General features: G+C 44.2%; 1 protein-coding gene across 1 annotated transcript in view; it reads left to right on the top strand.

Moving 5' to 3' along the window:
• The first annotated feature begins 693 nt into the window (after positions 1–693).
• Positions 694–14,926, top strand: part of PDZRN3 (PDZ domain containing ring finger 3) — a 186,599-nt gene continuing 172,366 nt past the window's right edge. The window contains exon 1 of the mRNA XM_075834048.1: positions 694–1,440. Within this exon, the coding sequence (XP_075690163.1) occupies positions 727–1,440 (714 nt within the window). The 5' untranslated portion in view covers positions 694–726. The remainder of the gene's footprint in view (positions 1,441–14,926) is intronic.

The following is a 14,926-nucleotide window of genomic DNA, read 5'->3' as shown; positions in this document are numbered from 1 at the left end:
TTCCTGACAGGAGGAAATCCCAGAGACATTATCACTGGTTTCTCTATCCAAATATGTAGATCTTTTCTAGTACTCTCTGATACAGTGACCTCTAGACCAAGATGTGTCCGACACCTCACTCTCTAGTTTAGCATTGATGTGTGCCATCCTATTCTGCAGCGTAGTACACACGGTAATGCATGAGGTGAACATTTGGCAGTGACAGCTGGCAGAAAAAGGGTTAAGAAATGCCAGCCCGTCCCCTTAGGCAATGAATCTACTCACCAATCATCTGTTCTCCAGCAGACGTAATCATACGTCTCATATAGATAAAATTAGTTACATGATGTAACAAAGTAACTTGTTCTTTGCCTATGTTTTGTAGTAGGGGGATACAGTACTGAACTGTGGAGGAGGGGAAAATAGCCGGGTAGACAAGAGGTGCTGCAGCAGCTGAGCTGAATGAACGGGAAAACTGCACTGCCCTCTGCCAAGGCGTTGCAATCTGTCTGCCCTGAGTGTGTTGCAGTTTTGTCCCAAGACTGCAGAACTTTCCTTGACACATGTGCCTCCCCGGTCTCTCCAGCCCCTCCTTGACTTGGAAAATAAATCCCAGCCTCCAGTACATATGGTAGAGGCCCCCGCCCCCCACAGGCTCTGCTGTGAGTTGAGTCAGTACACAGCCTGCAGCCAGCCAGTCTGGGATCTCCCAATGCCCAGCAAGGAGCAGCTACAAGGGGCAGCACTATGGGCTTTGAATTAGATCGCTTTATTGGGGAAGTGGACCCAGATTTCAAATGCAACCTATGCAACCGAGTGCTGGAGGACCCCCTGACCACCCCCTGTGGACATGTGTTCTGCGCAGGCTGCGTCCTGCCCTGGGTGGTACAGCAGGGCAGCTGCCCGGTGAAATGCCAACGAATCTCTGCCAAGGAGCTCAACCACGTGTTGCCCCTGAAGAGTCTGATTCTCAAGCTGGATATCAAATGTGACAACCACTCCAGGGGTTGCGACAAGGTGGTCAAGCTCCAAAACTTAGGAGAACACGCAGAGATGTGCGACTATTCACCAGCAAAGTGCCGGAATAAGGGGTGCAACGAGGTGCTCAACTTAAAGGACATGGATGCCCACATGAGGGAGTGCTGTGAACACAGGGCAGTGGGCATATGCCAGAAGGGATGTGGGCTTATGTTGACCTATAGGGAGCAGAAGTCTGGGGATCACTGCTGTTTGAAGGCGGTGAAGGGGCAGAATAGTCTTTTCCAGACCAAGATAGCCGGGCTGGAGACTGAACTGAAGAAGAGGGCGCTGAGGTCCAGCAAGAGGGAGAAGTCCCTGCTGTCCCAGCTCTCCGCGGTGCAGAATGAGCTGCAGATGACAGCACTCAGGTACCAGAAGAAGTTCACAGAGTACAGTGCCAGGCTGGACTCCCTCACCAAGACAGTGGCATCTCCCTGCAAGGTAAGACAAAGCAGCGATGAACCTGAATAGGCATTGTCTTTACTCATCAGCATGCTGGGACTTGTAGTGCTACACATTCTACCTGTGACTTAAAGGAACATCCATGAAAGTTAAAGAGGCAATAAAAAAAAAAAAAAAAAAAAAAAAAGAACAATTGTCCCTTTAATAACATCCTCCCCCCAATAAAAAAAATGTTAGATTACTGGTTGGTTGGGGGCAGATTATAACCCCCTTTATGTTGGCCATAAACACACAGATATTTCAACCCATAAGTAGCACTGATCCCTATTTTCTGTCTGGGAAGACGTGGAAAAAGTTGCAAAAACTTTTTTCTTGGTTGCTAGTTGCAAACGTGACCATTTCCCATAAGTGACATAAGTTGAAGCTCCAGGGCCCCAATGCAAAATCTGACACAGGGCCCCCTCAATTTGACAGGTCACGTGTAAATCTTAGCTGAAATCTGCCTGAACTTGCAGGGTGACCCTTGTTGGGTCACTGAGATTCCCCTCTCCCCTTAATATACTTGCTGGATATGTATAAAGGTAGTGACTGACGTATTTGCCCCCAGGGAGGGTGTGTAGGATGTAGTACCCTGGTGGTGCAAGAATGATTTGTCACTGGCATCGATTTGTGGTCTGCAATCGGTGACACTACAACTCCCAGTAGACCCTTATAGCCACCACAGCTGCAGACCACTGGTTTAGACAAGAATCATGGGCTGATAACATAAACAATAGCTCTAAGTGGATCAAGGACTATTGGGGAACGGCAAGTTCATGGCTCAAGCATGCAAGGCCACCTAACCAAGCATGTTGGGGCTTGTAGTTCTATGAGGTGGAGAGCATCATGTTGACTAGTGGTAGAAACCTGAAGGGGCTACATACTTCAGTACAAAACAATGGATTTCGTTCTCTTTCTTAGTTATATGTGTTTCTGGGAAAGCTGGGTTGTAGTTAATATGACAATCATGACATCAACCATTGGTTGTGCCCCACCGCTTTCCCAGGCTCCTGAAAGGCCTCATTACGTAGTAATGCATTCCCTGCTACCATTTCCAGCCAAGGATATGTGAAAGTTGGGTGACAAATCCTGTGGAAGCTAGAATGATGCGTATTTATTTATCACCCAACTTTCCCAGGAGCAGATATAACTTTGAAAAAGGACGGCTCATAATTTAGATTTACAAGTCATTCAGAAATGAAATGGTTAAGTCCATAACAGAAAAGCCTCAGGACAGATGGAGAGACGAATCATTCACCAAAATTATGGGTTGCACAAAAAATCAAATACTTTCCTAATATCAGGCTGCGAAGTATAAAAAGCAATGAGTTTACATCATCACGTAGCAATAACCAGGGGGTGTCTGGGTACAGACACTGGTGGCATATGATATCACCAGGCTATACCACCATGGTCCAACTTCTGCTAGAACAAAGTGGCGGAGAAGCTCGTACAGACTTGCCATTCAGGAATCAAAGAAAGCTGGATCACAACCCTTGTTTGCGCTCTAATGACAGTCATATTGATTGTTACCCAGCTTTCCCCTGACTCCTGAATAGTAAATCTGTCTGGTTCTTCATCTACATGTAAGGGGGATGTATCACTGAAAAGCTAGGCAGATTTGCTTTTCAGGATTCAAGAAAAGCTGAGTGACATTCTACATGGCTGCCATTATAGCTTTGTTAAACAGCTTTCCGTTGACTAAAATAGTTTATATGCTCAGTACATGTGAGGATGTATCACTGAACAGCGGGGCAGATTTGCCGTTGAGGGATCAAGACAAGCCGGGTGAAAAGAACATTACTGCCATTACAGCTCCTTTAAGGGTTGTCACCCAGCTTTCCAAAATGACTAAATAGTAAATCTGCCCAGTACATGTGAGGGGGAATGTATCCTTGAAAATCTAGACATATTTGGTTTTCAGGAATCAGGGAAAGCTGGATGACAATCAATATGGCTGCCATTATAACTCTCAAGGATTGTCATCCAGCTTTCCTAGACTCCTGAATAGTGAATCTGTCTAGCATATCTAAAGGGAGTGTATCACTAAATAGCGATCTTAAAGGTAATTACCCAACTTTCTCAGACTCCTGAATAGTAAATCTGTGCAGTATATATGAGAGGGATATATCACTGACTAGCTAATCATATTTGCTGTTCAGAAATCAACAATACCTGGGTGACAATCAACATTACTGCCATTAAAGCTCTTTAAGGGTTGTCACCCAGCTTTCCAAAATGACTAAATAGTAAATCTGCCCAGTACATGTGAGGGGGAATGTATCCTTGAAAATCTAGACATATTTGGTTTTCAGGAATCAGGGAAAGCTGGATGACAATCAATATGGCTGCCATTATAACTCTCAAGGATTGTCATCCAGCTTTCCTAGACTCCTGAATAGTGAATCTGTCTAGCATATCTAAAGGGAGTGTATCACTAAATAGCGATCTTAAAGGTAATTACCCAACTTTCTCAGACTCCTGAATAGTAAATCTGTGCAGTATATATGAGAGGGATATATCACTGACTAGCTAATCATATTTGCTGTTCAGAAATCAACAATACCTGGGTGACAATCAACATTACTGCCATTAAAGCTCTTTAAGGGTTGTCACCCAGTTTTCCCAGGCTCCTGAAAAGTAAATCTGCGTCGTATACGTGAGAGGGATACATCACTGACTAGCGAAGCATATTTGCTATTCAGGAATCAAGGAAAGCTGAGTGATATTCAATATGGCTTTCCTATTATAGCTCTCCCAAAGGTTGTCACCCAGCTTTCTCAGACTCCTGAATAATAAATCTGTCTAGTATGTGTGAGGAGGATGAAACACTGACTTGCTAGGATATTTGTTGTTCAGGAATCAAGGACAGCTGAGTGAAAATCAATATGGCTGACATTTTAGCATTTTCGTGGGTTGTCACCCAGCTTTCCCAGACTTCATAAATCTCTTTTGCACATGTGAGAGGGATTATTGGCTGAATGGCTCTCTCAAGGGATGTCACTCAGCTTTCTCAGACTCCTGAAAAGTAAATCTGACTAGTACATGTGAGAAGAACGTTTCACTGTTTTGCTCTCTCAAGGATTGCCACTTTTAGTTTAACAACTTATTTCTGCTCCTGGGAAAGCTGGGTGAATCTATATGGTCGTCACAAGCTACTAAAAGGGTTGTCATCCAGCTTTCCGAGACTCTGCATTAGTAAATCTGCCTAGTGATGCTGCTACATGTATCGCTGAATAACTAGGCAGATTTGCCGTTCAGAGATCAAGTAAAGCTGGATGACAACCCTTTTAGTAGCTTGTGACGACCATATAGATTCACCCAGCTTTCCCAGGAGCAGAAATAAGTTGTGAAACTTCTGAATTGTTAAGTTATTTTAAGGTGGAAATGTTCTTTAACTTTATTTAGGTCGGGTGATCATCATTTATGAGTCTTCAACCAAAACCTCCTACTGTCTGGCCTCATAAATGGCTATTATATGGTATTCGGCCCCTTTTTCTTCCTGCCCATAAATTTTGTGAAGTACTTGGAATTATTTTAAAACCCATTTTCTCAGTTGCCCACAGACATGTCTGTCAGCTGTGGGCTCAGCCGAGCAGTGGGGTCTTGTGTTAGGGACAAATATTTACAACCCGTTTCTTTAGCTGCTCTGCGGAAACAATGTCTGCTTTATAAAGTCATGTCAAAGGGCATCCTTATAATAACAACACAAAATACGGCAAAAATTAACACCTCTGCTGCCGGAGGACAATGGAAGACATTGCCGAGGAATAGGTTGCGGCCCCCGCGGATATCAGGGTCTCATGCAGAGGGGTAACTTGAAGCTCCTGGGCCCCAATGTAAAATCTGTAACAGCGACCCCAACTTTGATGCCTTATTTATAGTACTGTTCTCTTCATATGGGGCAAAGGGACCCTTGGCCCCCTCAGGCTACATTCAGATGAGCATAGCTAACCTCCGACTTGAAAAACTGTAGTTTTTCAAATCCAAGGTGCACCTGTACGGGACGCGTTGTCAAGTATTCCCCATAGACTAGAGTCTATGGAGGGATGCGTGACGCAGGAAAATAGGACATGTCCTATTCTTTCACGGACCCTTTACACAATCTGTTGAAACAACGGTCGTGTGAACAGCCCCATTGAAATACATGAGTTTGTGTAACGGCCGTCGCACTGAAGAGATACACGCGCGCCTAGGCCCTGTTCACACAGAGTTTTTTTGCAGGCGGAAAAATCGGCCTCAAAACTCCTTCAGCAATCTTGAGGCAGATTTTGACCTGCCAGCAGAACATTTGCTGCGTTTTTCACCCGTGGCCATTGAGCGCCGCTGGCAAAAAATGGCATGAAAAATGCGATCTCTGCCTCTCATTGATGTCAATGGGAGGTCAGAGACGTAAACGCCCAAAGAAAGGGCACGTTGCTTCTTTTTCTCGCAAGCTTTTTTTACCACTTGCGGGGAAAAAACGCCTCCGCCTCCCATTGAATTCAATGAGAAGTGATTTCGGGTGTTTTGTGGTGGGGTTTCCGCGTCAAAATACTCTGTGTGAACTAGCCCTTAGGGTCCAGGTCCTGGGTGCGACTGCAACCTCTGCACCCCCTATAACTTTACAGACTTCTGAGATTCCTCACCCCATCATCATCTTGTCTCAAGGGGACCAGAATGCCAAAAGGGGTTTATCCAAACCAGTTGCCCCTTCTCTCATAGTTTTTGTCAGACTAGCAATTAAATTAAATTGCTACTGATTACAGGTGATTCTGCTATTTCGATTGTGATGCCAAAATCATCTGTGCAGCCAAGGCCTAGTATAATGTCTGACAAGGCATATACCCTATAAGCGAATGTATACATCATAGAGGGCCCCATCTATGAGGCAGAGCAAAGAACCAGTTGCCCCTTCTGCCATAGTTTTTGGCGGACCGGCGATTGCATAAAGAAGCAAGACGTTAATGCCCTTTGACACTGGGCGATTATCGTGCAGGCGATTATTCATAGAACGCTCGTTCCCGATAATTGTCCTGTGTAAACAGGGCAGCGATCAGAAGATGAACGAGCAAACGCACAATCATCTGCTGATCGTATCGTTTTAGAAAAGTGAAATATTATCGTTGTCGGCAGCACATCTTGGTGTGTAAACAGGGAGACGCGCTGAAGACATGATAATAATGTATGGGGACGAGCGATCGGAGTAATGTCCGCTCGTCCCTATGCATAGCTCCGTGTGACAGGAGCAAACGAGCGCCGATTAACGGTGTCTCGTTCATCGGCTTTCGCTCCACTGACCGATTGTCGGCCGGTGTAAAAGGCCCTGACGTTACTTACGTCTAACAGCCGTAGACCAAAATTTACCAAAGTGTCAAGAGATTACAAATGATTTTGGTACTGTGTAGCTTAAGCGGAATGTAATGTATGTCAAAGCAAGAAGAAAACGCTTATTTTTGAAACTTTTTGAAATTCCCACATTAACTTTTTATGTTCTATCTATTTCTGGGTGTCATGTGAAACTGTTGCATCTCCTAAAGGGGTTGCCACCCAGTTTTGCCAGGCTCCTGAGTAACAAAACTGACTAACTATGTGTCCCATGATCTCATGTCGCTAAATAACAAGACATATTGGCCATTCAGGGGCCTAGGAAAGTTGGTTGACAGGCCACGTATGAGCTGTAATGGCTTATGACAACTCAAGGACTCGATTTTAATGCGGAAATCCTTAGCTGGTACAGTGATCCGATTTTGTTACGTTTATATCGATTCCAAAAATTTGAATGAGTAAGCGTTCTACAGAAATTTCTCGATTTTTGTATTTTTTTTATTTTATTTTTTACAGTTTTCCTGGTAAAGTTTGTAGACTTCCAAATAAGGATGATGAGAAGAAATGTGGTTTTCTTGTGGAATAGTATGTGCCTGGCGTCGTTTCATCGAAAATAAAAGGGAATAATTTGAAAGGGAAAGCTGAGTTTCTTGTGGTTTTATAGCCTGTCAGGGAGAGATTAATAGCGCCGGGAGTGACGTTTGTGACGCTTTTTGCCGTTGTAAGGAAAACCTCTCTCCGTTCCCTGCTGGTTTTCCTTGTCTTCAGGGATGGAAAGTGTTAAGGTACAAGATTCCATTGGTGATATATAGGCCATGGCTGTGCTTTGTTTAGCATATGATTGTTTATGTAGCTTAATGATACATTGTAACAATGTTTGTAACATGTATGTTCTTGATAAATAGAATGAAGGCTTATGGTGTTCTCGCCTTGGATCTTGGACGGATTGGACCTCCGTTATTACGCAAAAAAAGAACTTTGGCACCATCCAGAGCTATTCCTATAGGGGCAATCTTTGTTATGTTATATCCATTTAAATACTGTAGTTCACAATTCAGTAAATAACCTAAGTGTCAATGCGTTTTTGCCATAACACCCTTAGGTTGGGTTCCCACAGTGCAGATGTGCTGCAGATTTTGCATGCGTTTCTTTTTCGTTTTGTTTTTTTGCCACATCCAGGATTGGAACCTAAACAGAAGAAATATATAAAGAAAGGCCTTATAGGTCTGAAATACTAGATCCAATTCTGGTTTTGGCTTAAAAAACACATGCGAAATCTGCAGCAAATCTGCACTGTGTGAGCCCAGCCTAGGGTGGCCATACACATTGGATATATGTTGCCCGAACTCGTCGATTTCGACCATCTGATGTGTATGGCGGTGTACTGGCCTTCCCCTGACGGCAGATGTTGGGGGACAGAAGGATCGTCTGTTCAGTTTCATCATTCCCGATCCCGATCCTTTTGTTTGTAAGAAGATAAGCCACTGCCAGAGGAGTTTGGCAGCGGCTTTCTCCCTAATGAAAACACATGCACACTCAGCCGAGCTGAGCGTGCACGTGTATGGGGGAGTTGTTAGGAATAGCTGTCAGATGAACGATCAAAAGTGTATGTCTAGCTGACAATGGTCAGTGTTTTCTTGTTCTAGGATCCCAAATATATCCACAGTATCGTTTGTCATTGTTCTATGATCTTCAGTATCGGTATTTCATTGTTCTAGGGACCCCAGTATCGGTATGTCATTGTTCTAGGGTCCCCAGTATCGGTATGTCATTATTCTAGAATCCCCAGTAACGGTATGTCTATGTTCTAGGGTCCCCAGTGTCAGTATGTCATTGCTATAGGATCCCCAGTATTGGTACGTCATTGTTCTATGGTCCCCAGTATCGGAATGTTATTTGTTCTATGGTCCCCAGTCTCGGTATGTCATTGTTCTAGGGTCCCCAGCATATGTGTGTTATTATTCCAGGATTCCCAATATCAGTATTTTATTGTTCTAGGATCATCAGTATCGGTATATCTTTGTTCTAGGGTCCCCAGTATAAGTATGTCATTGTTCTAGGATCGTGAGTTTCGGTATGTCATTGTTCTAGGATCGTGAGTTTCGGTATGTCATTGTTCTAGGGTCGTCAGTATCGGTATGTCATTGTTCTAGATTCCCCAGTATCGGTATGTCATTGTTCTAGGGTCCCCAGTATCGGTATGTCATTGTTCTAGGGTTCTGAGTATCGGTATGTCATTGTTCTAGGGTCCCTAGTATCGGTATGTAATTGTTCTAGGGTTCCGAGTATTGGTATGTCATTGTTCTAGGGTCCCCAGTATCGGTATGTCATTGTTCTAGGGTCCCCAGTATCGGTATGTCATTGTTCTAGGGTCCCCAGTATCTGTATGTCATTGTTCTAGGGTCCCCAGTATCAGTATGTCATTGTTCTAGGGTCCCCAGTATCGGTATGTCATTGTTCTAGGGTCCCCAGTATCGGTATGTCATTGTTCTAGGGTTCCGAGTATTGGTATGTCATTGTTCTAGGGTCCCCAGTATCAGTATGTCATTGTTCTAGGGTTCCGAGTATTGGTATGTCATTGTTATAGGGTCCCCAGTATCTTTGTGTTATTGTTCTAGGGTCCCCAGCATATGTATGTTATTATTCTAAGAACGCCAATCTTATAGTTCCTGGATCGTCAGTATCGGTATTTCATTGTTCTGCGCTATTGTGTCCAGTGAAATCAACGACACCCTGACGGAAAGCCGATGGAACCCATTAAAGTCAATAGGTTCCATCGGCAATCGGTGGTATCCGTTGTGCAACAGAACCATTGGTTCCGTCATTCCCTTCTTCTGCTCCTCTGATATAGCAGAACAATGGAACAAACCAACGCAGGTGTAAACCCAGCCTAAGAATGTTATTGTTTTATGATCCCAAGCATAGGTATGTCATTGTTTTATGATCCCCAGCATCGGTATGTCATTGTTCTTGGATCCCCAGTATCAGTTTGTCCATTCAGCTTGTTATTGTTCTAGGCGCCAAATTATAAGTATTTCATTGTTCTTGGATCATATGGGTGAGTATATAACGCACCTACAGCACACATATAAGTGTGCTACTGTCCAACATGTGGGCATGTCATTAATGTTATGTTGTTGCTCTGAACAGTCCATGTGCACATTGTCATTGGACCCTATGAATCAGTGTGTCATTGTTCTAGGACTCCCATATACCAATGAGGTCAAGTTTCCAAGTGTCTGTGTACAATTGGCTTGGGATCCCAAAGTGCAATATTCCATTGTTCAGGGACTCTGTGTCCATGTGCCATTAAGTTCAGTGTGCCATCGTTATAAGACACCAAATATTAGTGAATATTTGTCCATCAAACTCCAGTATTACCATGTAACTATACATTGTCACAATTTGGAGACTCGTAGTATCGTTACTTGCTGCTTTTGGACCCCACATTCCAATGATACATTGTTTTTGGTGGAAACCATCAGTACCATTGCTCTCCAACCCTTAGGCCCAACCTCTCAGTTTTCCCTTGATGCACAGATAGATTTTTTTTGTACTATTAGGTATTTTTTTAGATTCATTGTATATATTTTTGGAAGGTACCGTTTCCTATAACACTTAGCTGGAGGCCATGTAAAAGTTCAAAGGAAATGTACGTTGGAAATAGTTTATCAAATCCAAAGGTTGTTAACTTTACTTATGCAGTTGACTAAGTAAATTTTATATATGTACTTTTTCCATATTTTTTCTATAATGGACCCATATTTTTTTATGTGCACAGTATCATTACTCAGTATATACACTACAGCTTTGTTCATTTCATAGGGAGAATAAAAAAAATAAACGCGATTTCTCGGGGACATGAAATTCATCTTTCTTCTGCACCGTGTTAGGTTTGTGTGCCAAACCCAACACTTCTTATTTTAGCAGTTATTCTAAGGTGGGCAGAAACCAGCCATTTCCATCTGACATTGCGTCCAGCTGGGACTTGAGGCGTGAAACCCTAACACTGCCCCTCTCAAGTACTGTATTTATTCAAAGAAATTAATGGTTCATTAATCTGAGGGGCACAATAGATTTTGTTTAATGTACTGGCCCATTTTTCTGAATTAAATTGATGGTTTGGAGTCACTATAAATAGATATCCTAATACTATATCCTAATATAGAGTTATTATCAATACTGTTCCTCTTAGGCCTCATGCACGTGGCCATATTACAACTTAAAGGGGTTGTCCAGGATGGGGGCTGTTTTTTATAGTGATGACCTATCAACAGGATAGGTCATCAGTATATGATTAGGGGGGGTCCAACACCCAGGCCCCGTACCGATCAACCGTTTCGGCTGCCTCCGGCCACTGGAAACTGTGCAGGGTCGTGCCGGAAGCAGGTGGCTCCGACCACTTTATAGCGGCCGTTCTGCAGTACTGCAGCTCTGCTCCTATTCAAGTGAATAGGAGCAGATCTGCAGTAACCCAGCACGGCCGCCAGGGCCGATTTCTAGCTTTTCTGCTGCCTGAGGCGAATATTTAAATGGTGCCCCTCCCATCTTGATTGACATCCCCATGGCTGTTCTACATCAATAGCAGCCTCACAAAAAAAATAACAACATACCACCCATTATCTCGCTGCAGATAATACAGTGACTACAGTAATGATTACAGGCAGAATAAACATTTACCTTAAGTGACTCACAGGTGACGTCTCCAGCTGGTCCAGACCTCTATGATGGATTTCTCCCGGCCACGAACTATTTCTGCAGTTTTCCGCTCAGATGTCTTCAGCTTCAAACATTTCTGCACCTATAAACGGAGATAAAATTCTCATGGTGCCACACACAACGCCCCTAAATATAATAGCGCCATACACTGCACCGCTAATTCTAATATAACCATACACTCTGCCCCTGATTATAAGAGCACACTTTATCACACACACACACACACACACACACACACACACACACACACACACTGCCCCCTGTAGCTAGTGCCCCCCATAGAGCCCCCGTGTAGACCGTGCCCCACAGAGAGCCCACTATAAACAGTGCCCCACATACATAGTGCCCAGTATAGAGCCTCATGCAGATACTTCCCCTCCATAGAGCCCTTGTAGATAGCTCCTCCCCCGTAGATAGTGCTATACATAGATCCCTCTGTAGCTAGTAGCCCCTGTAGGTAGTTCTCCACATATAGCCCCTCACACTTTTAACAGTAAAATAAAAACTTTATATACTCTCCTAAACCTGTTCCCGTGCCGTCCTCTTGCGGCCTGCTCTCTTATGAGCAGGTCCGCAGGGGCTGAACAAAGGCGCTGAGTGGCAGGGCAAGTAATTCTGTACGGCCAATCAGCGCCTTTCAGCGTTGTTGAAAGGCGCTGATTGGCAGGCTGCCTTGCTCTGTCAATCAATGATACAAGCGGCGTGATCGCATCGCGCTGCTTACCTAATTGAAAGGCACTGAATAGCTCAGCGATTATGGATGTAATTGTATCTGCGTCCTATAGACAGTTATATTGCAGAAGGGGGTGACGGCGGCTGGTTTCAGTGGCGCCGCCGCCCCCTCCCCCTCAGAGAGGAAGCAGGCCACCGCCTGAAGCGAGATGCTCATTTCGCCTCATGGACAGTGCAGCCCTGTCGGCCACTATGTAGTGTACTGCTTACGGCACAGACCCTGCCCGGAGGCAGCCGGAATGGTTGATCGGTGCGGGGTCCTGGTGTCCGACCCACACCGATCATATTCTGATGACCTATCCTGTGGATAGGTCATTAGTATAAACAGCCCCGAGCATGGACAACCCCTTTCATCCTTCTTTTACTGGACATCTGTAATTAAAGGACAGTCGGAGGTTCCCATACACATTAGATTGTCATCCGATCCCACTGAAATCAGCGGGTTTGGACGTCTTTGATCTAATTGTGTATGGCCAGATTTTAGAAGATGACCTTACACTTGAGAACTTGGACAACCTGTTACCAGACTAATTGTTTTAGGAAGTTGAAGCCAGTCCTCATCAGTCAATACTTCACCATTACGCTCTCCCTTTATAGAGCAGTGGTTGTAGTATCACCCAGGCCCTGGTGCTTGAGGGACCCAATGCTCTCTCTGCCACCTAAGAAGACACCAACAATATAAATGGTGCAGGTAGGTGAGTGGGGGACACCTTTATAGATTTTATGCTAACCAAAAAATATTCGCTAGTCGGCAGTACATCCCCGTGTGTAAACAGGGAGATGTGCTGCAGACATAATGCAAATGCGTTGAGATGAACAATCATATTAACAATCGGTTGTCCCCATCCATAACCAATCATGGCTCCTTGTGAATGGAGCTAACGAGCGCCGATCGACATGCTGTTTCGTCGAATGGCGCTTGTTCTCATGACCAGTATCTGGCTGTCTTAAAGGGTAACTAAACATTCAACAAACTTCTGACATGTCATTATGACATGTCCAAAGTTTTGATTGGTGGGGATCCAAGCAGAGACCCCCACCAATCGCTAAAACTAAGCGGCAGAAGTGCTCGAGTGAACGCTCAGTTGCTTAGTTTTTGTGCAGCTTTTTCCGGAATTCAATGTAGCGGAGTACGGGCTCAATAGAAAGTCTATGAGCCCGTACTCTGATTCATTGGCTTTCCGGAAAAAGCCGAACAGAAACGTAGCAGCTGAGCGCTCACACGAGCGCTTCTGCTGCTTCATTTTAGCGATTGGTGCGGGTCTCAGTGCTCGGACCCCCACCAATCAAAACTTCTGATATGGTTCCTGATGGTCTCTGTTAACTTCCCTGCAGCGATGACGAACCATTTTTGCTAACTTCACCACTGAAACTAGTAATTGGCTGAAGTGTTCACGTGCAAGAATGATACGGCAGTGAAGTCAACCGAGACTGGGGCCGTAGGGGATTAACCAGGGGAGTATCGTTTGTTTTTTTAAACTCTATACACTTTCCTTCTCTTTGCACGTTTTTTTTTTAGGTTTTTGTCTGCTTTAGCCAATCTGCTTTTGTGGGTGTCCTACTGCTAGGACCCTCAGCGATCAGCTCTAATCTGTGATAGAACTTGGCAGCAAGTGTTTAGTTTCGCTGCAGCGCCACCGCAGGAGAAATGAAGCATTACACAGTCCCTATTTAGATATGGGCTGCCCATGTAATGAACATATGTACTGGGTCCTCCAGAGGGACACTCTTTTGTAGCCACTCTCTGCTCTGGCTAATAGATGAGGGCTAAATAAATGACCCTCTCTAATAACTCAGAATTCCATAATAGGGGATATAAAAATAGGTTTTCTAAATTAGACGATGTGAAATTCCATCATGAAAATCCAGGCAACCTGCAGCCTGTAATTATATAGAACATTTCTATTTATAATGCGCAGCCACAGAAGTTGTTTGCAGGATGGACGCGCTTCCTCCATGAAATCGACTCCTGCGCTGTGTTTTTCCAGGTACTAGGGCCCACATACATTACAATTTCTCCTCTCAGATCTTTTGCTCCAGCAAATCCCCAGCTGTCAGTGAATACCTAATTTGTCACTGTGATTGTTTCTACGGAATGAAATCATGCAGGCTCGGCACACATTCCAAAAAAACGTGAAAAAAGGCTCTTTCCACGCTGCTGCCATACGTCAAGGTTCCTTTAAACCTCTTACAGACAGGGGTTTGAAAAGCTCATAGCATTGGAGTTTTCCACCTAAATATAACTTTTCTTATGGTGACACATAATGGGGGTCGGGTATAAAAAGTGTCTATTAAAGTCAAATTGGCCAAGAAATAGAGAATATATGTCTGACGTCCAAAAAAAAATGTATGAGGAATGGGCCGCACATGACACCCCAGGCTCATTTGTGCTACAGTTACCTAATACACATTTTCTACTCGCCAGTTGGTTGCTTGTAGTATATAATCATTCTATCCTTGCTGTCTGGTAAATCAACAGTTAATCTAAAGGAGCAGAGCTGCAGTGCAAAGCATTGGGAAGGGTTAAAGCCACAGCCTGAGTCTCATTCTTACGCTTGAATATTTTTCCTGCCTCCAACATATCAACTTTAAAGAAGCACTCTGGCAATATTCTTTTTACCCTCCCCCCTCCCTCCCCCCACATTAGAAAAGGGGATGAATTCGGATTCGGAGGGTCAGAATGGAGATCACATGACCCAATGGCGGACAGAAACAGAGCAGTTACGGA

The sequence above is a fragment of the Rhinoderma darwinii genome, chromosome 7 (assembly GCF_050947455.1).
Source record: "Rhinoderma darwinii isolate aRhiDar2 chromosome 7, aRhiDar2.hap1, whole genome shotgun sequence".
In the NCBI taxonomy this organism is placed as follows: Eukaryota; Metazoa; Chordata; class Amphibia; order Anura; family Rhinodermatidae; genus Rhinoderma; species Rhinoderma darwinii.
The sequence above is the reverse complement of the archived record's forward strand: the minus strand, read 5'-3'. Positions and strand labels throughout refer to the sequence as shown.